General features: G+C 33.8%; 2 protein-coding genes across 5 annotated transcripts; both read right to left on the minus strand.

The window, feature by feature from the left end:
- On the minus strand, positions 1-20002 carry LOC111702197 (death-associated inhibitor of apoptosis 2). Of its 3 annotated transcripts, XM_023473810.1 has the most exons (18): positions 19797-20002; positions 17689-17799; positions 16038-16302; positions 15531-15582; positions 14577-14654; positions 14024-14080; positions 13564-13694; positions 12966-13010; positions 12417-12473; positions 7447-7620; positions 7033-7120; positions 6658-6749; positions 5878-5980; positions 5511-5659; positions 5123-5217; positions 4209-4529; positions 3220-3285; positions 1-2074 (listed from the first exon to the last, which is right to left on the minus strand). In XM_023473810.1, exons 1-18 carry the CDS (start codon positions 19863-19865, stop codon positions 2018-2020), a joined length of 2010 nt encoding a protein of 669 aa, XP_023329578.1. In that variant the 5' UTR covers positions 19866-20002; the 3' UTR covers positions 1-2017. The 3 variants fall into 3 exon arrangements, with proteins under 3 accessions (XP_023329578.1, XP_023329577.1, XP_023329576.1); XM_023473809.1 differs by lacking the exons at positions 12417-12473; positions 12966-13010; positions 13564-13694; ... (4 more) ...; positions 17689-17799; positions 19797-20002 and adding exons at positions 8858-9460; positions 9500-9895; XM_023473808.1 differs by lacking the exons at positions 12417-12473; positions 12966-13010; positions 13564-13694; ... (4 more) ...; positions 17689-17799; positions 19797-20002 and adding an exon at positions 8858-9895.
- Positions 20002-26689, minus strand: LOC111702198 (methylmalonic aciduria type A protein, mitochondrial). 2 transcript variants are annotated; one of them, XM_023473812.1, is made up of 10 exons: positions 26508-26689; positions 26024-26111; positions 24671-24771; positions 24351-24459; positions 23907-24010; positions 23237-23305; positions 22495-22632; positions 22163-22223; positions 21785-21845; positions 20002-21277 (listed from the first exon to the last, which is right to left on the minus strand). In XM_023473812.1, exons 1-10 carry the CDS (start codon positions 26635-26637, stop codon positions 21023-21025), a joined length of 1116 nt encoding a protein of 371 aa, XP_023329580.1. In that variant the 5' UTR covers positions 26638-26689; the 3' UTR covers positions 20002-21022. The 2 variants fall into 2 exon arrangements, with proteins under 2 accessions (XP_023329580.1, XP_023329579.1); XM_023473811.1 differs by having other exon boundaries at positions 22163-22250.

The raw sequence follows: 26689 nt of genomic DNA on the forward strand, positions 1-26689 counted from the left end.
CAGGTTTTAAATATATTTTTATTTCAGAGTTATATTTTCTTAAAGTGAGTTTACAGTAATAACTTGGGTCCAGAACTGGACCAGTAACTTTTAAATGGATAAAATGATTTAATCCCATTATCTTGCTAAACACTCTTGGGTCCAGAACTGAACCAGTAACTTTTAAATGGATAAAGTGATTTAATCCCATTATCTTGATAAACACTCTTGGGTCCAGAACTGAACCAGTAACTTTTAAATGGATAAAATGATTTTATCCCATTATCTTGCTAAACACTTTTGGGTCCAGAACTGAACCAGTAACTTTTAAATGGATAAAATGATTTAATCCCATTATCTTTGTAGAAGATTACCCACTCTTAATGCAAATCTACGAAATATGGCCAGAGCTGAAAACTCTTGTATTGTGGATATCGAGATCACTACTTGATCTCTTTTTTGCTAATCTGCAGATTAATTCATTCTTTAAATTGATATCTAGGAAAGTGTACAAAGTTCATCTAATCAGAGTGTGTTTGCAGAAACCGAACAGTTAATCAGAAGAAACCAATGAGTGAACTCTTATTGGTCGGAACCCAGAAGAGAGGATCAAGCAGAAAATTGAAAGTGTCCACAGTGGATATCAAGATTAAGTAGACAGGATTACGGGTGTCTAACACTTAAGTTTCCAGATAATTTGATTTTAAATATTTTACTCAATATATCCGCTAAAAGTTACAGCTCAGTCGATAAATGTAAAACTCACAAAACTTAAGTGTACTTTTACGAGACAAAAAATGATAAAGATATCAGCAGAAATATAATACACAATTATTAACTTTTCAACATTTTCTTTATTTTGTTAATTTTTAGATAAGAAAATATTTCTGCAATCATCACATTGAAGATTAATAATATATCTATTGAAAACAAAATAATTTTATATATTTGCCATGTGCCATAAATATTTATTTCCATTTTTAAACCATTTCATATAATTGTTAAGTTCTATTTTGTAATTCAGAGAAGTATTTTAAGAAAACATTTTTAATCTTGACAAAAATAAACTTTAATAAAAATAAAATTCAATTTTAGCTGCAGTATTTCAGAAAAAAATCGTTCATTTTATCAGGTTCTTGATAATATAGTTTATAAAGTATAACTTTGTTTATAATTATCAATTTAGATTGAATTAGTGCTGTATTAGTTTTAACAGGTGAGCAAATAAAATTCTCTTCTTGTATGTAGAATATTTTTCTTGTTTGTGTGTTAGAAAATAATTTTCCTGTTTGTGTGTTAGAAAATGTTTTTGTGTTGTGTGTTAGAAAATGCTTAAAATACTCTTGAAATATCAAACATTAAACATATGTAACAAAGACTTTCCAAAAAAACAGATTCAATGATTATGAAAAAATTACATTTAGCCGAAATATTTCTCAAATGGGTTTTCAAAATTCCTGCGCATCTTAAGAAGCCCTTTATGAATTCATTAAATACTGTAATTTTACTCTTCCATAAACTAGACCTTTCATCAACTATATCTTGAGCACCTCTTGACCATCTCTTAATCCTTCTCTCACTCTCTTGACCATCTCTTGACATTTTCTTGATCCTTCCCTGTATCCTTCTTTTGATCTTTCTCTTGATCCTTCTAATGGCCTTTTCTTAAACCTTCTCTTAAACTTCTCTTGATCCTTTTCTTAAACTTCTCTTGCTATTCTCTTGGTAATCTTGACCATCTGTACACCATATTTTGACCATCACTCGACTCTTTTTTGGGAATCTTGGCAATCTTTACCATCTCTTGAACAATTTTATCTACAATCCATCTGACTATATTTCTAAATCCTTAAAACCCTCAGCGCTGAAATTATTTACAGCATCAAACGAAACACTTAAAAGACTTGTTAAACCGCAGAAACTAAATAAAGCATCGGAAACCCTATTTTCCAGCTTATACAGACAGGGAAAGGGTAGGAACAGGGTTATGGTACATTAGAGCAACATCTAGCTGTAAACTTTGTGCATTTCTTTCAGCTCAGGATAGGAACGTTCTTACTGTACCCTGGATACCACAGCGACACACGGGGCAGTCCTGAATCAATCCATCAATCAACCAATCAATTCATCAACTCATTAATCAATTCATCAATTCATCAATCAATTCATCAATTCATCAATTCACCTATCAATTCATCAATTAATTCATCAATTCATCAATCAATTGATCAATCAATTGATCAATTTTTCAATCGATTCATCAATCAATTCATTAATCAATTCATCAATTCATCATTCATTTCATCAATCAATTCATCAATTCATCAATCCATCAATCAATTCATCAATCCATCAATCAATTCATCAATCAATTGATCAATCAATTCATGAGTGTTTAAGCTTCTATCTATTTATTGATAGGTGGTTAAATATTGTGAAGAAGACGACTGCGAGGGATGTACAGTACTGCTGATTTTGCCGCAACCCTTTCCTTCCTCACTACCCACATGTTGTTACTTCTCCCCCCGACTCTACCTCACTTCTATACCAGCTCTTGGACCGTCAACCTCTCCCGGTCTCCTCCCTTTTACTTGTTAACCCTCCATCCCTCCCTTCCCCGCTTCCTTTGGTTTAGGTAGGTTTCACCGGGGGTTTCTTTCTTTTAGACTATTACTCTACTCTACTAACCTCTAACTCTTTACCTCCTAGTCTAAAAATACCTGTTACCTACCTATACTCTCTGTGGCCTGTTACTTACCTTGCAACTCTGTACCAAATATTTACTAGGCAAACCCCTCTGGTGTTACTAGATCTGCTGACCGACTACTCTGGGTCTTCAGTTCCATCTAGTTCACCTCCCTGCTTCCTACTTCCTATCTCTTTCTCTTTCTTACTTCCACAGCCTTCTGTACTTCTCAGGTAGAGTCTGTTCATCAATCAATTCACCAATTCATTAATCAATTCACCAATTCATTAATCAATTCACCAATTCATTAATCAATTCACCAATTCATTAATCAATTCACCAATTCATTAATAAATTCATCAATTCATCATTTCATCAATCAATTCATCAATTCAACAATTCCTCAATCAATTCCTCAATTCATCCAATCAATTCATCAATTCATCAACTAATTAATTCATTGATAAATTCATCAATCAATCAATCAACCAATCAACCATCTTTTTATTTTGAGAGAAATAACAATTTCAATAAATCATAATTTGAAAAGTTACCTTAAGAGACGGGGCACAGCTGACGCAACAGATAAGATGTCCACAAGGTAGGAAAACAACTCCGACCTGATGATAAATAAGTTACAGAGCGTCCCATATCATATTGGATATTTCTAAGCTTTAACGCCAAAATACGCAAATAATACTCGAAAAAAAACCAAGTATTTTCCGCTAGCAAATTTTTACATTAGCCTTATGTAATTTTTCGAATGAAAATGATTATTTCTTCTTGAATTTTCTGATCAGTCCCGAAAATCGTTATTTAGAGCCATAAACGATCCATTAAATTATGGGACACCATTAAAAAAAACGGTAAACCCTTCCTTAAAAATTAATTACCCACCCCCCTATTTAACCCCTTACTCCCACAGATATTAGGTATATTGTCGTGTAGCGGCAACTTTTTCAAGGGGTTATTCGCTGATTTGGGATTAAATACACAAATAATACTCGAAAAATACCTAGTATTTTCCGCAAGCAAATTTTTACATTAGCCGTATGCAATTTTTCAAATGAAAATGTTTAATTCTTTATAAATGTGCTGACACGTCCCGAAAATTGTTTTTTAGAGCCATAAACATCCTTTAAATTATGGGACACCCTGTATGTCAACTTTCCCTTCTACCATTAAACAAAACGGTAAACCCTTCCTTGAAAATTAATTCCCCACCCCCCTATTTAACCCCTTACTCCCACAGATATTAGGTATATTGTCGTGTAGCGGCAACTTTTTCAAGGGGTTATTCGCTGATTTGGGATTAATTAAGGGTGTCAAAACTTGCTAGTTGATGTCCAATTTTCAATATATTATTTTAACGCAATTTTTTTAAGTAAAAACCCCTCAACTAATCATTCATTAGTTAATGAAAAGTCTTTCTCCCCCCCTCAATAGAATACTTTTCCCTTACCGTTAGCATTACTTTTTTAAAAATTCTGTCCCCTACAATGTTTAATTTATGAATTAAAATTATTCAAATAACAATATTCACCTCTCCGTCCATACAAACTTTACACGTCCTCTGTTCTTTTAACCTCGCATTCTCATCCTCCAAACTCTCTTCCTTCTCCAGACCTGAGGAGGATCCCGGGAGGACAGAAGGCTGTGAGGAGGATGCCGGGAGGACAGGAGGCTGTGAGCTTGTAGCCTCGGATGAAGAATTTGGAGCAGCCTCGGACTTGGCTGGAGAAGCAGGTGTTTGTGGAGCGGAGGTTGAGGATTTGGGAGCTGGGGGAGTAGGTAGGGAGCTTGTGGAGGGACGGATAGCGCTGCGGCTCAGGTTTACTCCAGTGGGAAGAGATGTAAACGACATCTATGCAAGAAATTTATTCTATTTTTGTAAAATTTATTGTCTAGGAAAAATTTATTTGTTTGACAGGTTCATTTTTTAGAACTTAAAATGTTTTAAATTTCTGGATTACTGAATTGATTACTAAATTACAGAATAAATTACTAAACTACTGAATGGAATACTGAATTCTACTGAAGTTAACCGAAGAATTTAGACTAGAAGAAGTAATCTTTATAAGAGTTTAGCTCAGATATATTTTAATATATAAAGTTTTGCTAATTTATTCTAGATTTTGGAAATGTTCTTCTTTTTTAGTAGAGGGACATGTCTTGAATTTATATCAAATCTAATTTCTACTTATAATGCATGGAACCACAGTTCAGGCATTTAATTATCAATTTTCAGACAGAAAAACAATAATATCTTCGTTATTCTTTAGAATACAAAGGTTTCAAGTTGACCGTTAACACTTAGAAATAAAACTTTTAAAATTGCAGGTCATTTAAAGTTACGTCGACTGTTTCTTTTATAATTTGCGATTAAGAGCGAATTGTTTCATTTTATGTTTTGATTACTATTTCGGATCCAGGCAGATAAAATATTATAATATTTACCGGTATCTCGTCCTCGTCCTCTGTTGTGTCTCCGAGCTGGTTCAATCCCTCCTCCCAGTGCCTGGACGTCACCTCATCAAAGCTCCGTCGTCCTCCTACAGAACATCAATAATATTAGATGTATTTATTTTTCAGGGGGTATATATTCAAAAATCACCCCCACCCCTCTCTTCTTCGTCTAAACCTTAATTTCTCTTGAACTTTGTCAAAAATAATTAGGTGAAGCAAAAAAGGGGGTTTTAGAAAAAGGGTAAATAATGCTTTTTAGAAAAATGTATTAAAAGTAAAAAATATACTTTCCAATATTCCCCTCTCCCCCCCCCCCCCAATACTAATTCTAAAAATTTCTGCAATCCCAGCCCCCCACCCCCTCATTACCAAAGATTACCTAAAACAGCCCCACTGGGATAGTTGTGCTCCCTGGTAACCCGGCGCTCCTGACTTCTCTGAACAGCAAATGCCGCGTTAATTAAATTCTCCGGAGTATCGAATCCAGCGCCGTAATCCTCCAGCTGTTTTTTGATCGCCATTTTAACCCTAAACATAACATAATAGAGAAAACGTTCAAACTATTTATGAGTCCGCAAACAGATCCAGTAGACAAAACGTTTAAACTGAATGGAGGTTATGATAAACAATTTTTCAGGATCAAGAAATCAGTTTGAATTTAAATTGAGCCAGTAAAAAATAACTATGTCCAAGAAAAATAAAAAGTTGTCGGTTCTGATTTTCAATCAATTTGCCTGAGATCTAACCTTGAATGATCAATCCCCATTGATAGAACTTGACGTACAAGAGTCTCTGACATAACTGATCGTATGTCCTCCTCTGTTACTTCTCTAGACTCAGGAACAGATTCTGAACAAACATTTTAAATCAAATTTTAGCCTGAAGGGACTGCCCACGTAGTTTCATATCATATTTTAGAAACATCAGATAGAAGAGAAGTAGTAAATTATGGTGTTCAAGAACGATCATATAATAATGCTCTTCGTTCATATATATAAATATGTATGTCAGGTATAGCTGGCAAAATGGCTGGACCAAATTGACTGACATTTTCTTTAGGGAATCCCTGGGCTTCCCGGGGGTAACCTAGGCTAAACATTTTTCGATTTTATTTTTCAAAATTCAAATTTATTTGTCAAGTGTTTTAAAATTTCACGGACATCGCCGGGCACTTCAGCTATAACAGGAGGACCAAGAATAATGATTAATGATTGAGCGGCGATTGTAATAAAATAGTTTGTTAATATGATAATTTGATCTTTTACCCGCATTTACTAGAATACAAACCAGAAAAATGTGGAATAGGAAGACGACGTTATGGCAATACTTACTTTACTTGGACGTTTTTAAGGTTTTTACAATGCGTATAGTTTACCAGTAACGTTACATGGGTCTGTTTACTCTGCACAGCTTGTCTCTCATGTTCATTACACTATTTAAGGTCATAACTTGAATCTAAAAGCCGTCTTTCTATTCCAGAGTTTTCTGGTTCTCACTGTAATTAAGGTTCTAGTTCTACTATTTACCTTGTGTAGAATCTGGCGGTCTGGATTCCAGGCATTCTTTAATATATTCGTCTCCTTTACGCAGACGCACAAACACACACTTGGAAAACCACCTGAATTAATTACGCTTAGTTTCCCAACTTAGGACTTTTTTGAGATAAACAATTTCCTTTTAATCTTAAGATAATAAATTTTCCTTTTTATGTTAGAAAGAAGTGCACCAAGCGCAATTGTGCTATCTTTTTAAAAGTAGAGTTTTAGAGAATAAATGTTAAATCTCAAAAAAACTAATTTTATATTTTAGCTTTTTTCTGTGTAAGAAAATTTCTGTTAAAAACTATAAGACTTGGTGCCAAAATTATGCTGTAATTGCTAGTTAGCATAATTTTAACCCACCTTGCATGTTCCATCCAGGGATCATCTTCAGGTTGCCAGTTTCTTAATCCACCGTCACAGTAGAAACATTTTACTTGATCAGACAACCCTAGAGAAAATATTTCATTGACTCAATGTTCTTTATATATACAGACTACTTATATTTCTTATATTCAGGAGTCTGATTATTGACAGCTGTGGTGTGACTTCTCATGATGTTTGACCCCCGGAGCAGGGTTCCTCCCAGGTTTTTTGTGGCAGGTCAGGTGGCAGGAGTAGATGGGGGGTTATTTATCTCGAATTTTTAAGTTTGGGAAAAATTAATGAATTCTATGGGAAAAATTCCCAAGAAAGAGGGGAAACTAGCTTGTGTATCCCGAATAATTTTTTCTCAAAAGCTACAAAAATTGAAATATAAATTCTTGTTGCGGTTACCTATATAATAAAAGCCAGCATCTGCGAGGTCCTGAGGCCGTTGCTTGAGGGCTGGAGGCCACTCCCTGAAAGTTCTAAGCCTAGCCTCCGGTGTAGCGTAGGAGGGATGCAGAGGTCCTGTGTGACTGATGATACCAAGGGATTCAGAATATTGGCGTTGAGCGCATGGAAATCCTAAATTATCATTATCATTATCATTATCATTATCATTATCATTATCATTATCATTTATCATTATCGATATCACTATCATTATCATTATCATTATCATAATCATTATATCATTATCATAATCATTATATCATTATCATTATCATTATCATTATCATTATCATTATCATTATCATTATATCATAATCATAATCATAATCATAATCATAATCATAATCATAATCATAATCATTAGCTCCCAAAACATTAAACAAATATTAATATATTTTTCTGTTTATAAACAGTCAGAAATAACCCAAAATTAAGTTTTTTTTAGGAAATCCCTCAATGACACAGGAAAATCTGCGAAATATGATTTTGTTATTATGTTACAAGGTCCAAAAGGCTTGCAAAATAGTCCGCATTAGCAAGCCAAGATTATTATCAGTAATATGGGCGCTTTAAATACTTTAAAATCTGTCTTACTGTGGCGCAAAAACAGCCACTCGTTAAAATTCGTTCAACAATAAAAGGGGCGGGAAAAAGTTGTATATTTTAAGATTTTTTTAAGATCTGTGAGAAATAAATGATAAGTTTTACATAAATAGGCAAGTTTTTTCTTTATCTTTTCCGTAATTTTTTCCCACATTTTTTTTCACCATTTCAGGAAAAAAAAAATAATATACATTATAAACCCCTGGAAAATAAGGCTAGAAAAAAAGGAAAACCTGCAGACGTGCAGGAGGAGAAAGGAGAAAAAAATGAATATAAATTAACTATGCCTTGTACAAATTTAATTTTTATAAACAGATAAAAAAATAAATTGAAAAAATATAAATATTTAAATCCACCAATGAAAACATGTAGTATATGTTTTAGGAAAATATACGTTACTATAATCACATAGACCTTTATCTTTAGACGTAGAAGGACTGTTATACAAAAAGGCAACCGAACTATGATAAATCCATTAATCAATGAATACAAATCCTCGCACAAACATTCTTATCAATACAGGCAAGACTAAAAAAAACTAAAGTATAACCTAAGTGTTAACAAATTCTATTTTTACAATATTGAACAATTTTTATTTTATGGCCCCCAAAAAAGTCTAAGAAACTTTTTCCTTCAAATTAAGTCGATATTAAACCGAAAATACCATGTTGATTTTTTTGACAAAACGTAAACGTACTCATTCAACAATCTGCTTTTTATCTTGATCACTAGTCATAAGATTGAGTATATAAAAAATGTTGGGCACCTTGTTCAGGATAAGTATGATTAAATGAAAAAGAAGATCGATCATGCTGTATTCTATCTCCAGCTATATCTTCAACAACCTCCATATGATCATCACTATCCATAGGTTCCATTGCATAATCACTATCTTCAAAGGAATTTATGATATCAACACTGTTTTCCGTCCTTTCTTCCCTGTGGATTAAATTTATCTCCATTGAGACTGTCTGAAGGTCAGTAGTCAACCCGAAATCTTGAGCTGTGTTACCAATTTGAAAACTAGAATGCGTCTCTAAAGAGCTTGCAGAAATTGATCTTGGTGGGCTTGATGACCATGCATTTAATTTTTGAGGACTGGATAGATTTAGCACCGGGTTTGGGTGATTTGATCTTAACCTTGAGCTTGGTAAGTTTGATAGATTTAAAGTAGATGTTGGTGGGCCTCTTTTAGTTAAACTTGAGGTTGATCTTGGTGGGCTTGAAGAGCTTAAAGAACTTGAGTTTGATCTTGGAGGGCTTGGTGAGCTTTCACGAAATGAGCTTAGAAAACTTAAGGATGATCTTGATGGCCTTGATTTGCTTTTATAAAATGAGGAAAACAAGCTTATTGACGATCTTGGTGGACTTGATGAGCTTTCACTTATTGAGCTCAAACTTGGAGGACTCGATGAACTTTCACTTATTGTGTTAAACACACTTGACGATGATCTTTGTTGGCTTCTAGACTTTTCACTTGGACTCAACGAGCTTGATGCTGATCCAAGTGGGCTTGAGTATCTTGCACTAGAACTTGATATAGTAAACGAGCTTGAAACTGATCTTTGGGGACTTGGAACACTTGCACTAGAACTTGAGGATTTAAAAAAGGTTGAAGAAGGCTTGAGAAAAGAACTTGATATATTAGTTGTGATTGATATTTTGGGAAATTTCTCTGATAATTTACTTGACATGTCTTGATTATGTTTTATTTTTTCAGATTTGCTACTATCTCGTTCCTCCCCTGATTTCTTGGAGCCTTGCTGCTGAATACTAGTAGCCATATTTTTTTTAAAAATCTAAATATTTATTTTTATTTTCTAAAGTTGATATTTGTCTACATTTTTAAATTAATTGTACATATCTATTCTGATGCGGAAATATTGGGTATGATTCAATCATTGGTAGCTATACTTTAAGTCTTTTTATTTAGAGAATATTTAGTAAAATTGATGTGACCACTTTTATCTCTGTTTCCTAGAATACAGACAACCCCAAACTGTCTCATATATTAAGCTAATAAATTAATAAAAAAGATAACAAATGCTTGGCGCCATACCAAATAAAAAAAGTCTAGAGGGTGATAGCATTTCACTAAGAACACACAATATGCGCAAATTCTCTGTATTTCCATTCAATTCTAATTTAAACCTAAATTAAATTTAAATGTATGTTTCTACAAAAAAGTAGCAAACTTTTAAATTTTAATTGGTTCAAGTGATCTTTTCCCCTGAATCTATTTGTTCAAATACTGATTCAAATACTAAGGTTATTCATATATTCAGCCATAGGATGAATTGTATTTTTCAAAACATGTTAAGGGGGTGGGGTATGGGGTGCTTATTTGTTCTCTTTTCAGGGGGGGGGGGCTAAGAACCCATTAGGGCCTGAAACCCCCCGTAGAAACTGTAAGAACTTCATTTCTTTACATTATATCAGTATGCTTACTTACATTAGGGATATCAAGATATATTTTCAAAGAATATTTTAGGTTTTTTTTTTTTAGATCTAAAATTTAACAATTATATTTTTATAACTGAAATGTCAAGATTTTTTCTTACTCAAAATTTTTTTATAGTTTCACTTTAAAGTAAATTTGTCCATGAATGTGCACGTGTAGAAGAAAAGATAAGCCTTTTGCAACTTATTTTTAACCTCAAGACTAGTCGGAAAGCCCATTACAGTAGCAGTCAAATCATGTAATATACACGTAGTTGATTACCACAAATGAAAAACAGAATAATTTCAGATGTGTATATTTTCTTTAAAATTCAATTGAATAAGTATGTTTCATGGATTTTTTAACTATCAACATAGACGAGGGAGGGGGTGCAGAGGCGCCAAAAATTACCTCCAAGCTTCCAGATTTGCAGAATGACCTTCAGGCCCCGCTAAACCGTGCCTCTCGCTACATCTCTGAGCCTCCACCATTCTGTCTCCACGCCCCGCATTTTGGTCTCCAATAAAACATTTTTGGCTTTTACATCCACCAAAAACCTTTTTTCGAGAAATCTCAACATGATTAAATACTTTATAAGGATACATCAACAATCTGTATTAAAAAGTCTATTTTAATTGAGATTTAAGGTTTAATTTTTGATTTTATAAATTAAAAAATTCACAAATTGTGAAGAGCTAATGCAGTTTTGTATAAAGAGAATTTTTTTATTATTATTTCACAGGTGTTTCATATGCGAATCAAACAATATCAGCGGCAATTCACAATACACAGGTTTGGTGAAATCCATGAATTTTTGCTTTTATTGTATGCTTAAGAAAAAGTTGAAGAAATATTTTTTTGAAAGTTGAAAAAATATTTAAAATAGTCAAAATATCTATAACATGCTATACTAACAGGACAGGGCAGTGTTCTGTCATGTACTTAAGTTTTACATATTATTAAATTGGGCTGAAAAATAGTTGAAATAAGGGGAATTAGGGCCATGTATAAAAAATTGATAAAGGTCAAAAACTTGTATACTATAGGACGGACCCTCATTAATTTGTATTTTTATGATTAAATGTAATATGTTAAGGACTCAATAGAGTTCATATAATCTTCAAATCATGATGTCTTCAAAGATATTAAAGTCATTTATAAAGGTCGCCTTTTACACATACCAGCTTTATATAAACTTTTTACAAAAAACAACTTAGAATCAATTGGATGAATTAATATTATAAATTTGTTGTTTAAACGATTTTTTAAACTATTGCGGAGTCTACTATGAAGAGATATATTTTGATTATCGGTTAGTTAAGCCATTAAAGGTAAACAAAAAATAAGAACAGCAAGCGGAGATCAAAATGCGGGGCATGGAGACATAATGGCGGAGGCTCGGAGACGAGAGGCACGCAGATGGTTTCGCGGGGCATGGAGGACATTCTGCAAATCTGGAGGCTTGGAGGTCATTTTTGCGGGGCTCATGGCGCCTCTCCACCCCCTTCCTCTATAGACATGCATAGAGAACATGTAATATCCATTTAAAACGCAGTTTCTGACCACATTTCAATCATCTTGAAAAATTATGTTCACGTGCGAAAACTTAGATTACATAATTGATATAATTGCCGACAGCAAAAAATAAAGATTCTACGTCATTTTACAAATGACACCCTGTTTTTAAATTATACATTTAATTTATTCCCATTTACTTTATAGAACATAAGCATGTATGTAAAAGGAGAAGCCTGAATAGGCTTCAGTACGGCCTTTAACACTGAAATGAAAACAAATGTGAAAACCATTTAAATCACTCTCTTAATAGATGACATTCATGTAAGTATGAAATAATATTGTATATTGTACGATAATTTCGACCAACCTTTTTCTGGTCTTGAATTAGAGAGTCTTGGCCATCTTAGTCCAGTTTCATCATGCCCTAGACAAACCAAACAAAGCCAAATTAGCATGTTTCAATCACGATAAAAAAACTAACTTGGTAATCTTTAAACAAAACAATAAAAAAAACTTTTGACTGAAAAAAAAGTGAGATACCCAACTAGTTTACTAAGGTACACCCTGATATGTGTGTTAAGGGGGTATTCTTTTTGTCTGAAAAAAAAATCTCACTATATTTAACATTTTTAAATTTTATTCAACTGTAAAATTATAAATTGGGAAGCAAAAACTGACAAGTGTTTAAGTGTTTGAGATTAACAAGCTTTGTCTCATCAAGATTCAATTAGATATCCTTGGTTTTCTCTTCAGTTCTGATTTTTTTCCACTGTGGTTTCTATGCAATCATATAAAGGTTTTTAGGGTTCCATTGTGAATCTAGCATACCCCGGTTGTAATGTAAGGACACTAGAAATTACAAAGACAAAATCCCTTTCAATAAATATAAAAATTATATTTATTATAAAAATTGAACCTGGTGAAGAGTTTCCTGGATTACTGCTCGAACTACTTTCACCCTCTAAATAGTTTACTGTTGATTTCACGTTACATTTAATAACAATACAGGGGTGTATATTTTCTTAAGAAAGCAACCCCTCTTCACCCCTTTTAAAAATAAAGTCCCCCCCCCCACCAGAAGTTGTTGTACGTTTGCACGAAACTAAAATTTTGTAAGGTTTTATTCGCTAAATTGGGGAAAATAAAAAAATTTTGGGTTAAAAGAATGAAAAAACACCAGATCTTCACAAATAAATTCTTAACAGTAAGTCCCCTGATAAACCTACCTGATTGTATAGGAATATTCCCGACAGAAAGTCCCTGATAAAACTAACCTGATTCTATAGGAATATTCCCGACAGGAAGTCCCCTGATATTTGATTGTATAGGAATATTCTCGTCAAGAATTCCCACCAGTAAGTCCTCTGATAAACCTACCTGATTGTATAGGAATATTCCTACTGGAAATCCCCTGATTGTATAGGAATATTCCTACTGGAAGTCCCCTGATAAACCAACCTAATTGATTCCAAAGAAATATTCCCGACTGGAAGTCCCCTGATAAACCAACCTACCTGATTGCATAGAAATATTCCCGACAGAAAGTCCCCTGATAAATCCACACATCGGGAAGAGTTTAGCATGTTCTTCTAGAGGAATGTCACCAACCTCCCAATCTCCGACACAGTTGTCACAAAAGGCGCATCTAGAAAACAACATAAATGTTTTTACGAATTTATTTGTCAACCCCTAAATATTTTCTTCAAATAAAATGTATTATTTTTTTACAACGTTACTCTTTTAATCAAGAATGAGTGAAATATTCTGACTCAGGCTGTAAATTGTTTGAAATCAAATTTTAGGTTCTCTATGAAGTGACCAGGGAATTCACGCTACAGAGACATTTAAGGAAATGGTCAGAATATAACAAGTTTTAAGACCTAGGGAGGTGAGTGGTATTATAAAAAAAAGACAAGAGGTTTAAAGGATATCGTCGACAGTCCCTTTAAGCATTAAAATCAGGAATGTCCTCACCTGCAGTTATCGTTCTGATTAAAGTAATAGAAACCAGCTTTGGCAAGGTCTTCAGGTCTAAAATGAACCAGTTAGAAACCTGCATGAACCAGTATAAACCAGTTATATACCATCTATAAACCAGTATAAACCAGTACAAACCAGTTGTAAACCAGTTATAAACCAGTATAAACCAGTATTAACAAGTAATAGAAACCACCTTTGCCAAGATCTTCAGGTCTAAAATAAGTTTTTATTGCATTTTTAGGGCTTGCATTGTTCCTCGGGAACGATCGGTCTTTTACGATAATGAACGGAACAGAATGAACGATTTCAAAAAAGTAGGAACACGCCTTAAGGGCTTGGTGTTGTTCCTGGAGAACGATCGTTCTTTCTCTGGAACAAAAAGAGAGGAACGAAAAGTAGTTCCCTCCCCTTGTTAACGCTTCTTATCAAAATATCTATAATTTTTCATACATTCAGTGAAAAAAATACGATCTTAATTCGTAAATTAAGTATGAAAATAGATTTTCTCAACAAAATATGTAAAACCCTGTATTGCATTCTTTTTTACCTTATAAAGGAAGTATTCCAAGTAGAAAACGTTGCCAAACGTCGAGCTTCAGATTTCATCGCATTCACGTTATTATCACTTGAAAATTTTATTTTTACAGGATAATAGAAAACATAACACTTCCCTCAAAGATCGGATTCCCAATATAATATGTACAATGTACAATGTAGAATGTACATATGAAAACATCATGATGTACCCAAACATAATCGAAATAAGGAGAGGAGAAGGTTAATTTATATTTTATTCTGATGGAGAATGATAACTATTTAACTATAGGAAGAATGTCGTCTTCGTTCTTTTTTAAGTGTGAAATTTTGCTTAAGATTTTGAGGTTGATGAAGGGACTTCTTTTAAATCAGTCGCAAAATTTTGCGAAATTACACAGGAAGAATTAGAAAAGACGACATTAGTTCCTCGGTTTTATAGTTACCACTGCATTAGGACAGCACAGAAACTAGTTTTGACATAATTAGTAACAAAAGATTGTAATTCCTGGACATAATGGCTTTGCCTTGGCTAAATGAAAATTACAGAAATCAATTTAAGTTTGTTAACAATATAACTAGTAGATTAGATGCTTGTGATTTAAAATAATATGCTTTAAAAAGTGGAAAATATGATAATATGGCAGAACCAGAAAGTAGTTGGACGTTAAAAAAAATGTTAAATTTTGTAAATCTCTTTCTTTGTTTCTTCTGCATAAATATAGGAAAACATTAATATCTAGATATTTGCCAAGACGAAGGTGTCAGCGTGAATCAAGCATGCAACTCTTTATAATGTTCTGTCAACAGTCCCTTTAAAATCTAAAAATGTTACGCCAACAGTCTCTTTAAAATATAAAAATGTTACGCCAACAGTCCCTTTAAAATCTAAAAATGTTACGCCAACAGTCCCTTTAAAATCTAAAAATGTTACGCCAACAGTCCCTTTAAAATCTAAAAATGTTACCTCAAAAGGTCAGATACATCCATAGGACTAGCTGCAGGACTGGTATCAAGTTCTAATAAATTTAAAAATGTCAATCTCTAGATATCAGAAATATCGGGAAAGGGAAAACGGATCTTAACACCCCCCCCCCCATTGGATAACCTAGACTGCCATCGCGCACTAATTGTTAGTTTGTTTTCTTCATAAGGGTGGTAACTCGTATGACCCATAGGACGACTTAAGGCCTGAAGAAATAAAAAAACTGATCCAAAAAAATAGATCGTAAATACACCAGTAAAAACAGGAAAATCCGGGAAATTTTTATTTTTGTTTTTACTTTTAATAAACGTAAAATAAAGGCTTGCGGATCGCTTAGCAAAAAAGCTTAACTTATTTACAGTCAGAGGGGGGGGGGGAATCTTGGCTGATGTCTAGTTATTGACATTATGTGGATTGGAGGCCATCGACTTCATATCGAATTTAATATTACATATGAAAGTTGCCCCTTGGTAAGAACAGAGGACTTACCTGATATATTTAATAATGCTCTACCATCATAGCCAGCATCTTCGGTATCCTCATGAGATTCAACTCCTCCTCCTATCCTACCACCTTCACCTCCATCATCTTCTCCACCTCCTCGTCCACCCATCTCCACATCATTCTCGGCATCCACATCGTCTGTAGCAGTCTCCACGCGTGCACTGTCAGCTGAGTTCCCCAAGGGGACGTTGTTGGACTGATTTTGAACGAAAGGACACGATGGGTTTGCCAGTCTGTGTCTGGACATTACCTAGGAAATAATCATAAATAATCTATTTATATACTTTGATTGTCTGTCTGTTTGTTTGTATCCGAGAAATGAAAAAAACGGCTGAACCGATCAAGCTCAAATTTTTGGAGAAAACTCACGTGACCCCAGGGAAGGTTTATGGATACTCAAAATTACAAAATTTGTCTGAAAATTTAGAAATTTGTAAATTATAAAAATCCACGAAAAAAATTGTTAAATCCATAAATTTATTTTTGTTATTGTTTTTATAGAACACGGAGAAGATTCTATCAGAAAGGGCCACAAGTACAAGTTGTAATAGAAGATGGGCTCGAAGAGTCCTTAAAGCATAGCAATACATGATTTTATTATCCTGATTGCTGTTTAATTACACAATAAATGATTTTATTATCCTGATTGCTGTTTAATTACACAATACATGATTTTATTATCCTGATTGCTGTTTAATTACACAATACATGATTTTATTATCCTGATTGCTGTTTAATTACACAATACATGATTTTATTATCCTGATTGGTGTTTAATTACACAATAAATGATTTTATTATCCTGATTGCTGTTTAATTACACAATACATGATTTTATTATCCTGATTGCTGTTTAATTACACAATAAATGATTTTATTATCCTGATTGCTGTTTAATTACACAATACATGATTTTATTATCCTGATTGCTGTTTAATTACACAATACATGATTTTATTATCCTCATTGCTGTTTAATTACACAATACATGATTTTATTATCCTGATTGCTGTTTAATTACACAATACATGATTTTATTATCCTGATTGCTGTTTAATTACACAATACATGATTTTATTATCCTGAATGCTGTTTAATTACACAATACATGATTTTATTATCCTGATTGCTGTTTAATTACACAATAAATGATTTTATTATCCTGATTGCTGTTTAATTACACAATAAATGATTTTATGAAAACTGAAAAAATTATTTAAGTGTTCGGCTGCAGTGACCCATGAATTTTTAAGCAAAGTCTATTTGTATTATTGTATATCTATCTAGATTATTCTAATTATTGTTTTTTTTTAAAAAAAAGACTTGTATTACCAATGTACACCATGACCTCTAAATTGTACGCAAAATATCGGATTTATAGGATCCATTCATTGATAAATACAGAGAATAAATATATGAACGGGAAATGTAATTGTAAATTAAAATCATTATAAATCAATGCAATGTTTGTAAATGAAAAAATTTCAGAATATATTTAAATTGTCCATTTTCATCACGAAAAACAAGGCATATTTATTTTAAAGGAAAATTGAGACAAAAGCCGGTCACCCCCCTGACCCCTAAAATACCCACTGTAGCCCCCCCCCACAGTGGGGGTATAATACCCTAAAGATACCTGGTCCCCGTACTGCCAGTCTGAAAGTAAACAACCACAGAATGTACATTTCACTTGTTCTTCTTGTCCAGTATACAGTAGTCCAGCTTTAGCCATTTTCCACGCTTCTACCTGAATAATATTGACAAAATTACAGGGGTGTATTTTTTCCTAAAAAATTGGGTAAAATAAATGATTTTTTTCAGGTAAAATAAATGATTTTTTCAGGTAAAATAAATGATTTTTTCAGGTAAAATAAAAGATTTTGTCAGGGAAAATAAATGATTTTTTGTCAGGGAAAATAAATGATTTTTTGGGTAAAAAGTATCAAAAAGAATAAAAAAACTTGCTTTTTGATGTCCCATTATCCATTTTTTCCCCCAATTTATTAAAAACTATTCTGTCTATCTGAAAAATTTACACCCCTGCAAAATAAACAAGTTGAAACGAAACTACACGGCCTTGTTTGATTGAAGACGTAATTCCAAGCGAATTTTCATGTCTGATTCACAATGATAAACAATGACAAAGATGTCATTGTTTGTTAATCTTTGAAAATAACTTTGATAATTTCCTGTTGTAGAAATCCACGGGTCATTAAAAAAAGACACTGGAATTAAAAATTATTCAATTTTAAACTTTGACAAAAGGACATCTCATTCATCCTTTATCAGACCAATGTTTTAAAACACCGTTTCGAATTGGATAGGTCACTCTATACACATTAAACATTGTGTCACTTAGAATAAAGTTGTCAGTATACTTTTAAACAACATCTTTCACATGAATCGGAATCAGAAATTTGAAAAATAATCACCGATTAAAGAGAATCAACAATTTAAGTATCGACAAACCAAAAAAATGTTCTTAACAAAATTCAAAATAATTCCAGCTCCCTTAATAAAATCAAAGAATTAAAAGGTGTGTTATGTAGTGAATAAAACAAATGTTTCCATAAAAATATATCTCGAAAAATCGTTTGGCACTGAAGGAACCTAAAGATTACTCGAAACACTGTAAACATTATTCTTATCAACAGGAAACCATGATACATAAAACAGGGGTGAATGTTCTCCTGAGGTGGTTTAGTCATTTGTTATTAATAATTAAAACTTCAACTTGCAAGGTTTTGTAGAAACATTTTCCCTAAAAATCATTTACCCCAAAAAAAGGCTATAAATAAACTATAAATTATAACTTTTTCAATTTCAAAAGAGGAAGGGGGGGGGCCGCAGGGGTAAGTGTTTTTTAGGAGCTGGTTACATTGTTAACAACTAGTATTTCTGAAGTCAAAACTTCCTTATTTTAAATCTCAGTATCAAGCATTGATCTCATGTTATGCAGATCTACGGTTTAATTTAATCCCTCGTAGATATCCTGCAGGGATAACGTGAATTGAGAGACCAAGCATGCAAATTCAATAGTGCCCGCATTGGATATCGAGATCAAGAGTTCAAGATGAACAATATTCACACAAAATTTTCGATCTCTGGACACTGTAAGTGTACAGGGCGTCGTAAATTACTGTTTATTAGATATTAGAATCTGTATCATAGCTCTCTGGATCCGTTTTTTTCTACAGATGGATCCAAGATCAGGACTCGGTGTCATAGATGGCGCGGACTCTTGCATGGGGCAAACCTCCCCATAAGCTTTAACTATTTCAACACAATGTAAGATATGAAAAGCAATTTCATTACATTTCCCGATATTTATTAATGTATTTTGATTTTAAAAAGCCATTATTTCACTATGCCTGAAGTAAATACCAATTGTTTGATTATTTGAAAGTAAGACGACATTCAAGAGGAAATCACCTATTTTACCCCCTTTAAAATACATTAAAGGACTAAATACGTATTTAATATATGTTAACTAATAATTTAAAATGTTTTAACATTGCTTTTAAAGTGTAAAATTGTGTTAAAATGGGAAAACTATGAAGGTCGAATCTGCCCCATGGAAGAGTTCGCTCAATGCCAGACACCGGTCCAAAAACAGTTGTGACAGAAAGAAATAATGGTGAGCGCAATGCCGAGAAGTTATCTTTGTGACGCCATTTGAGGTGCGGATGAAGAAAGGTATGATGTGCCTTCCCCCCTAGGTTACTCTATGATAATCAAACTAACCTTTGCATTGGCTGGCCAACTAGAGAAGGTTTCCAGGCGAACCTGTTCATACTTCATATCTTCATTCATAGTTTTAGAGTTTACTCGGTCCCTGGTTTCCTGGATTTTTGGGTTTCCTGGTTCCCTTGGATCCCCTGGTTTCCTGGTTAAACCAAGAGTTTTATTTCAACCGCCACGAGAGGAAACAATTCTTGAGAAGAATTCATCTGAAAATATATAATCCGTCAATACATTTATTCAGAATATTTTTTTTGTATTTACTCTTATAATTTGGTAAAGTTAATTTCTTCCGTTCTCTGAACAAGGGCGTAAAGGGAGGGGGGTGGGGGGGCAGTGTACCATCATAGACTCATAAAGAATGCTGGTGCTTGCCCCCCCCCCTGTATACGCCCCCTGTTTCTGTATTGATTACCGAGCAGGTGACAGTATTGATAGCTATGGGTAAACATATAAAACAAATCTAGACAAATAATAAATATTATCTAAAACTATCACATTACGTAGCACCACCTTTTATTTTTATGACTAACATAAAACCAAGTTTATAGATTAAATAAAGGGTAACCCACAAAGAATGCGACTAAAAAGACGACCCCTAACTCTTTTAATATAAGAAAATAAAAGCTATATATGGTCTTCGGTCATAAATAATCTTTTAATGGTACAGATAAAACTAGTTATTGAATGTATAGGGAAGCATGGGTTTATGGAAAGAACTTGAACAATTCCTTTTAAGTCTCATCCTTTATGGAACCCTTTACTTGATTGTTGCATGAAATATTCTCATTGTGAGAGAACTTCGCCAATGGTTGTAACAGGCAAAATACACTAGTAAACCCATCCTCCCAAGTCCCAAACAATTAAAAAGAACTATTCCATAAAAAAAATCTGTGAAGGACTCCGTCATAGATCCTCTAGATCGCCACTATATTCAGATACCCGTACAGTGGTTAGCTTGTACATCAATACAATGAAAACGACTTCTATAAATAATGTTTTGATCCCTGACAAGCATTTTTCGAATTTCAAGTTTGCGTGTTAACTATAGAGAAGCTGTTAATCGAAAACTTCGCTTTGTTTACTCGTCTTATGTCATTGTTGTTTGAAAGATTGGTCGAAATCAAAATCTTCATTGTATTGATAGATTCGACGACGACCTTACTAAATTGATTAAAACAAAACAAGTTTGTCTCTTGTCTAACAAAAATTCTTTAAAAACTCCAAAATTAACTTTTAAGTTTATGAAGAAAAGCGTCAATAAGAGAATCAGCCGCAGTTCCCGGCGGGAGTTGGCCGGCCAGCACAGCAGCCTCTAACGCACGCGCTTTCAGTGCAACGCTGCGGCTCGAATGAACCAGGGTGAGTAGACGTTCCTCTACATAGCTCCACATCCATAATTTATGCTGGTTACTCCGAAGTCGCCTCAGCTCCCCGGACTCGATAAGAATTTTATTATATTTCTGCATCGTGTCCCAGACCTCCTGAAACAAAAAAAATTTTTTAACAGTTTTTCATTGTAACAAAAATTTTCATATTATACTTTGGGTTGTCTTTGAATAAAAATAATCTATATATAAATTTGGCTTGTCTGTCTGATTGTTGGTTTGTATCCAATAAACGTCTAAACGGCTGAACCGATCGGGCCCAAATTTTTTGTGGGACATCACGTGACCACAGAGAAGGTTTATGAATGATAAAAATAAAAATAAATGTGTTTTAAAGGTTTTTAATTTTGTAAAAAATTTAAATTAAATTTAAATTAAAAACCGCCAAATTTGTTTCTTCTTTGTTTTAAAATGTAAACAAAAAGAACATGTTCACAATTTAAATAGAAGCGCCCTAAAAGCCTAGTAATATAAAAATATTTAGGAACTATGAATAGGTGAAAATGTGCTAAGGATCCGAATGTCAATATACAATAAAAAATATTTAATCAAAACAAAACCTAAGATATTTTCATGTGTTTATAATGGGAAAATCATGAATACCTGAACACCCACTAATGTTCGAGCCGAGACCATCTTAACTTTAGGTCTCCAAACCGGACTCCTTAAATTCAGGGATGTATATTTTATATTTAAATCATTTCAACTCCCTTTTGAACATCATAATTTTCACCCATAAGCTAGGTATGTTAGCACTTTTTGATGGTTTTACTCGCTGAATTTGGGAAAGTAAAAAAATAATAAAAAAATGTGGGTAAAAATATAAAAAAAGGATGAAAGTTGAAAAATCTTGCCTTTTCATGTCCAATTTTTTTAACTACTTTTCCTTAGATAGTAATTCTTAAAATTTTTAAAATAACAACCTCTGCAGTCTGGATATTTTATTGAAAAGCACCATCTTCCCAAAAATAAAAATAATACCTTGGACGCATAAATTTAAGAGCCGACGTGTACTCCATCGCCATCCTGCGGGCAGCAGGCACTAGGTCACCATCACATTTTGTTACAACTAGAATTTTTATAAAAATCTTATTTTAATCTTAAACTAATTCTAATGATCTAAAAAGACCCTCCAGGTCTATCTACAATCTTTACTTAAAAACCAACGGTTGGAAAATTATTATCCACGTAAATCTAAGCAACCCTTCATCGATATGTTTAAAAATATATCGTTATTAATTAATGGCAGTTACTGAACATTAATATTTAGGTCAAGCAAGCGGACCAAATTCTACATGAGAATGAAAACTCACCTAGGAGGTCGCTCTGCTCAACAATACCGCGTTTAATTCCTTGAAGTTCATCACCCCCGGCAGGGGGAAGCAGCAGGCACAACATGTCCACCATATTGGAAACCATGTATTCACTCTGTCCAACACCAACAGTTTCAACTAGAAACAAAAACTCTTAAAACTATTATTCAGAAGTGATCTAGGAATATTAACCTGATTTAAAAGTTTTGTCGACGTAATGGTCCCCCAATTAAAAGAGCTACATGTCCGATTCACAATGGTTTCTTTAAACCCGTGCACGTGCAACGATTTATTATTGTTTGTTTTTTATCTTAAATACGACTATTTTAGATTGCGATTAAGTGAATTGCGGATTTATGCACTCGAGAATCGGGGGGAAAAGGAATTAAGAGAAGTAAACCTTGTCATTGAAAAAAAACGACGATATCTCTTCACTTGTCAATCCGATAAATGGTTTAAGGGTACCATTGTATCGGGAACGTAACCCTTGAACTTACGTCGACTGTCACTTTAACAATTAAAAAATCGTATGTTTGTTAACACTATCGAAACCCTTGAACTTACGTCGACTGTCACTTTAACAATTAAAAAAATCGTATGTTTGTTAACACTATCGAAACACTTAAAATAAAAAGTTCTTTGAAGAGAGGTGAGAGGTTCAGAATGAATAATAATCCGAAACAGTTAAAATTATCCCAAAAATAATTATCTTTTTAAAGATTTTAAAAAAATAACTCTTGACCTATTATAATATTGAACCCTGCAGCTTCACACAGAAGAATAGCTTCATTTGTTGTTCTGGTCACACCACCTGCAATATGAGAAATGAAAAAAAATTGGCATCGTCAAGAGGTCCGGTTTTAAACATTCAAATCTTATAAATATTTATTTTCGGAGGATACAGTAGGGTCTACAGCAGAACCTACCTAGATGACCGCAAGCAGAACTAGGTCTAATATAAACTCTAGGGTCTACAGTAGAACGTACCTAAATGACCGCGACCAGGACTAGGTCTAATATAAGCTCTAGGGTCTACAGGAGAACCTACCTAAATGACCGCAAGCAACTAGGTCTAATATAAGCTCTAGGATCTACAGTAGAACCAACATAAATGACCCCGAGCAGGACTAGGTCTAATGTAAGCTATAGGGTATACAGTAGAACCTACCTAGATGACCGCGGGCAGGACTAGGTCTTATATAAGCTCTAGGGTATACAGTAGAACCTACCTAAATGACCGCGAGCAGGACTAGGTCTAATGTAAGCTCTAGGGTATACAGTAGAACCTACCTAGTTAACCGCGGGCAGGACTAGGTCTAATATAAGCTCTAGGGTCTACAGTAGAACCTACCTAAATGACCCCGAGCAGGACTAGGCCTAATGTAAGCTATAGGGTATACAGTAGAACCTACCTAAATGACCGCGAGCAGGACTAGGTCTAATGTAAGCTCTAGGGTCTACAGTAAGCTCTGGCATCCTTGTTTTATCTCCAAGCAAAGAACCACCAGTTGTACCGCTATAAACAACAATAATTTAGATTAGTTCATTTTAATCAAAATAAATACCTGCAGATTTAGTAACATTTTAAACTGGCCTGGGAACCTAGCTTTGCCCAGGGTAGTAAACCGCCGTTTTCCCGCCCTTGGTCTTAAATTACGATTTTTAGCTGTCGACCCATTTTCATAACATTCCCGTGGTTCTCCCGAGTTCCCAATAAAAAATTGAGGCAAATCGGCCTAAAAGTTCCTGAGTTTTGATCAGACAAAACAAACAAAGATTACTACTTTATATATATAGATTGATACCCCGGCCCCCCCCCTCCTAAAATAGTTCTAAAAATTTTAATATTGACTAACCTGGAAGGATCTACGGCTAGGACAGCAACCTTATTCCCCTCGCTGGTTAACTTCTTCCCGATAGTCTCTATAAACGTGCTCTTCCCCGCCCCAGGAGGCCCAGACAATCCTGACAAATTATATAATTTACATTTGGAGAAAATAAAAGTAAAGGGGGAGTTTTTATTTCTTTTTGGTAATTTTTACCCAAGTAACATTTATTTCTCCCAATTCAGCGTAAAAAAACCCTTAAACAGTTTATATAATTTCTGAATACATATTTCATATAATTTTAGAAAATATACACCCCTGCACTAATTGTAAATATATTTCTCACGAACCTATTCTGAAAGAAATTGCGGGTTCCCCCCGCAGCTGGGCCTCATGTCGGCAGTACTGAGTAACCTCCTGAACCAGGGCTCGAGCTTCAACGCTTTTCTTCCTTAAAGAGACCGTTCTTGTAATTTCAAGTGATCCTCCATTTAAAGAAGGACAATCCCGATTCACGACGGTACCCTTAAAAGCTTTGTCACTTCAAGATTGTGTTATCTAGCCTTATGTTCTTTTTTTTTAATACTGATTATTTTTCGATAGTTGTTAGAACTCCAGGCAAGGGCAGAAACGATGGAGGTAATGATTGAAATTAAAAATTGAAAACGACGATATCTCCCACAAAAGCTATCAGAAAAAGGTTTTAATGGTAACATTGTGAAATGGGCATGGCATGGCCCTCTTAAAGTAAAGGTCACTTAAAATCAAAAATTCTCCCCTCAAACGAAAAATTTAAATTACCACATCTCCTCCACAAAAGTTGACGATGATAAGCAGAAAACTTTGGATTAACTGTCGTGTACTTTCTTACTTTCGACACTAAGTTCTAATATGGTAGATTTCAACTTTATCATGAACAGGGGAGTATATTCTTACTTTTCAGAGAATTCAGCCCAGAGAAGAAAATTCTAGGAAAAAGAGAATAAGAAAAAAGAAAAAAGGGGAAGAAAAAGAAAGAAAAAAATTGAGGAAAGGGAGGAAAAAATATATTAAGAGAAGAAGAAACATAATAATATCACTGTACTTACTCTAGGAGTCGGGGAAAAAAATTCAAAAGATATTTCTTTCCCTTTATTCTGAAAGGTGATAATATTACTTTCCCCAGTTTCTTCAAGGAAGAGAAAAAAAACATGATTTACCCAAAAAATATTTAAAAGTTTCCCCTTATCCTATGTAACAAAGAAATCAGATACAAGTTTCATATATTTTCATATTTTCATTTTCCCATTGTATTTTAATTTCTAATAGAAGAGAATAAAAGAATCTTTTAGAACCTGTAGCGCATGCATAAACAGCTTGAACTTAAAGACAGCAAAATGTCAAACAAGATTTTTTCAAATTTTTTTTTTTTTTTTTATCTGCTTGTTCTAGCTCACACAAGAAATTATGCAAAACTTTTTTGGGGAAAAAACATCATAATTTTTTCTAATTAGCAATATCATGTTTTGCCCCCATTTATTATTCTGTTATCGTGCACACAAATGACTGAAAACATTTAGCTTGATAAGGGCTTTCAGAATTTCAAAAAAATCTCAGGGGGAACTGGTTTTAAGACCTTGTCAGGGCACCAAAACACTGAATTGTAAAACCAAAAACCCCTCCTTGCTTACAAATTTGAAATCATAAAATGTTAACAAACCTACATATTAGTTGACTCGACAAGAGTGATTGCTCTCGCTAAACTCGCTCTTTCCCCCTTTTTCAGTCCAGAAAACAGCTCGGCAGTCGCCTCTGCAAAATGGAAAATTTCAAGTTATATTTTAATTTTCTCTAATGAAACTGTCAATATTTATCCTCCCCCCTTAGAGTTTACTTTTAAAGTTCAATAATTAGACTTGGTAATTTCCTATAATATACGATTTTAAAACCCCCCGCGGCGCTCGGCCCCCCTAGTCTGTACTCGCAGCAGCACTCGACCCAGAAAGTGTCTTAACGTTACCTAACCCTAAATATATACTAATTTAGTTGAAAATTAATAAATAAGTGGTCATGTACAAAATTGATAGGGAGGGGGAGGGGCCCAAATTCGAATACTAGGATGGACCCAAAGGCTTTTTTGAGAGCTTAATTATATTTAGGGGGAATACAATTAATAAAACCGTTATGAAAGGTACGATATGCTTTTACCAGACATTGTCAGTTTCTCCACGCTAGGTGAATTCGTCGAGAACTGCATCAGCATGGCGAAGCTTCGAAAATTACGCAATTGCATTCTGTAGTTGCAGGATGTAAACATTATTATTCCTCTTCTGCTCATCTCTCGTCAAATGTTTGTTTTCAGAAATTTATAAACTAAACATTTTGTAGTT

Source organism: Eurytemora carolleeae, unplaced genomic scaffold, assembly GCF_000591075.1.
Source record: "Eurytemora carolleeae unplaced genomic scaffold, Eaff_2.0 scaffold141, whole genome shotgun sequence".
Taxonomy (NCBI): Eukaryota; Metazoa; Arthropoda; class Copepoda; order Calanoida; family Temoridae; genus Eurytemora; species Eurytemora carolleeae.

Bases quoted from the DNA above. Each gene is read 5' to 3' on its own strand.
- LOC111702197 (XM_023473808.1), bottom strand. From the start codon at position 9,875: ATGGCTACTAGTATTCAGCAGCAAGGCTCCAAGAAATCAGGGGAGGAA. The intron at 7,621-8,857 runs GTGCCCAACATT...ATGATAATTTAG, and splicing joins TCATACTTATCCTGAACAAG to GATTTCCATGCGCTCAACGC. The intron at 5,218-5,510 runs GTAATCTTTGGT...GATGTTCTGTAG, and splicing joins TCCCAGTGGGGCTGTTTTAG to GAGGACGACGGAGCTTTGAT.
- LOC111702198 (XM_023473811.1), bottom strand. From the start codon at position 26,637: ATGAGCAGAAGAGGAATAATAATGTTTACATCCTGCAACTACAGAATG. The intron at 24,460-24,670 runs GTTCGTGAGAAA...ATAATTTGTCAG, and splicing joins CGCAATTTCTTTCAGAATAG to GATTGTCTGGGCCTCCTGGG. The intron at 21,846-22,162 runs GTATTATTTTTA...CCTGAATTTAAG, and splicing joins CTTAAATTTATGCGTCCAAG to GAGTCCGGTTTGGAGACCTA.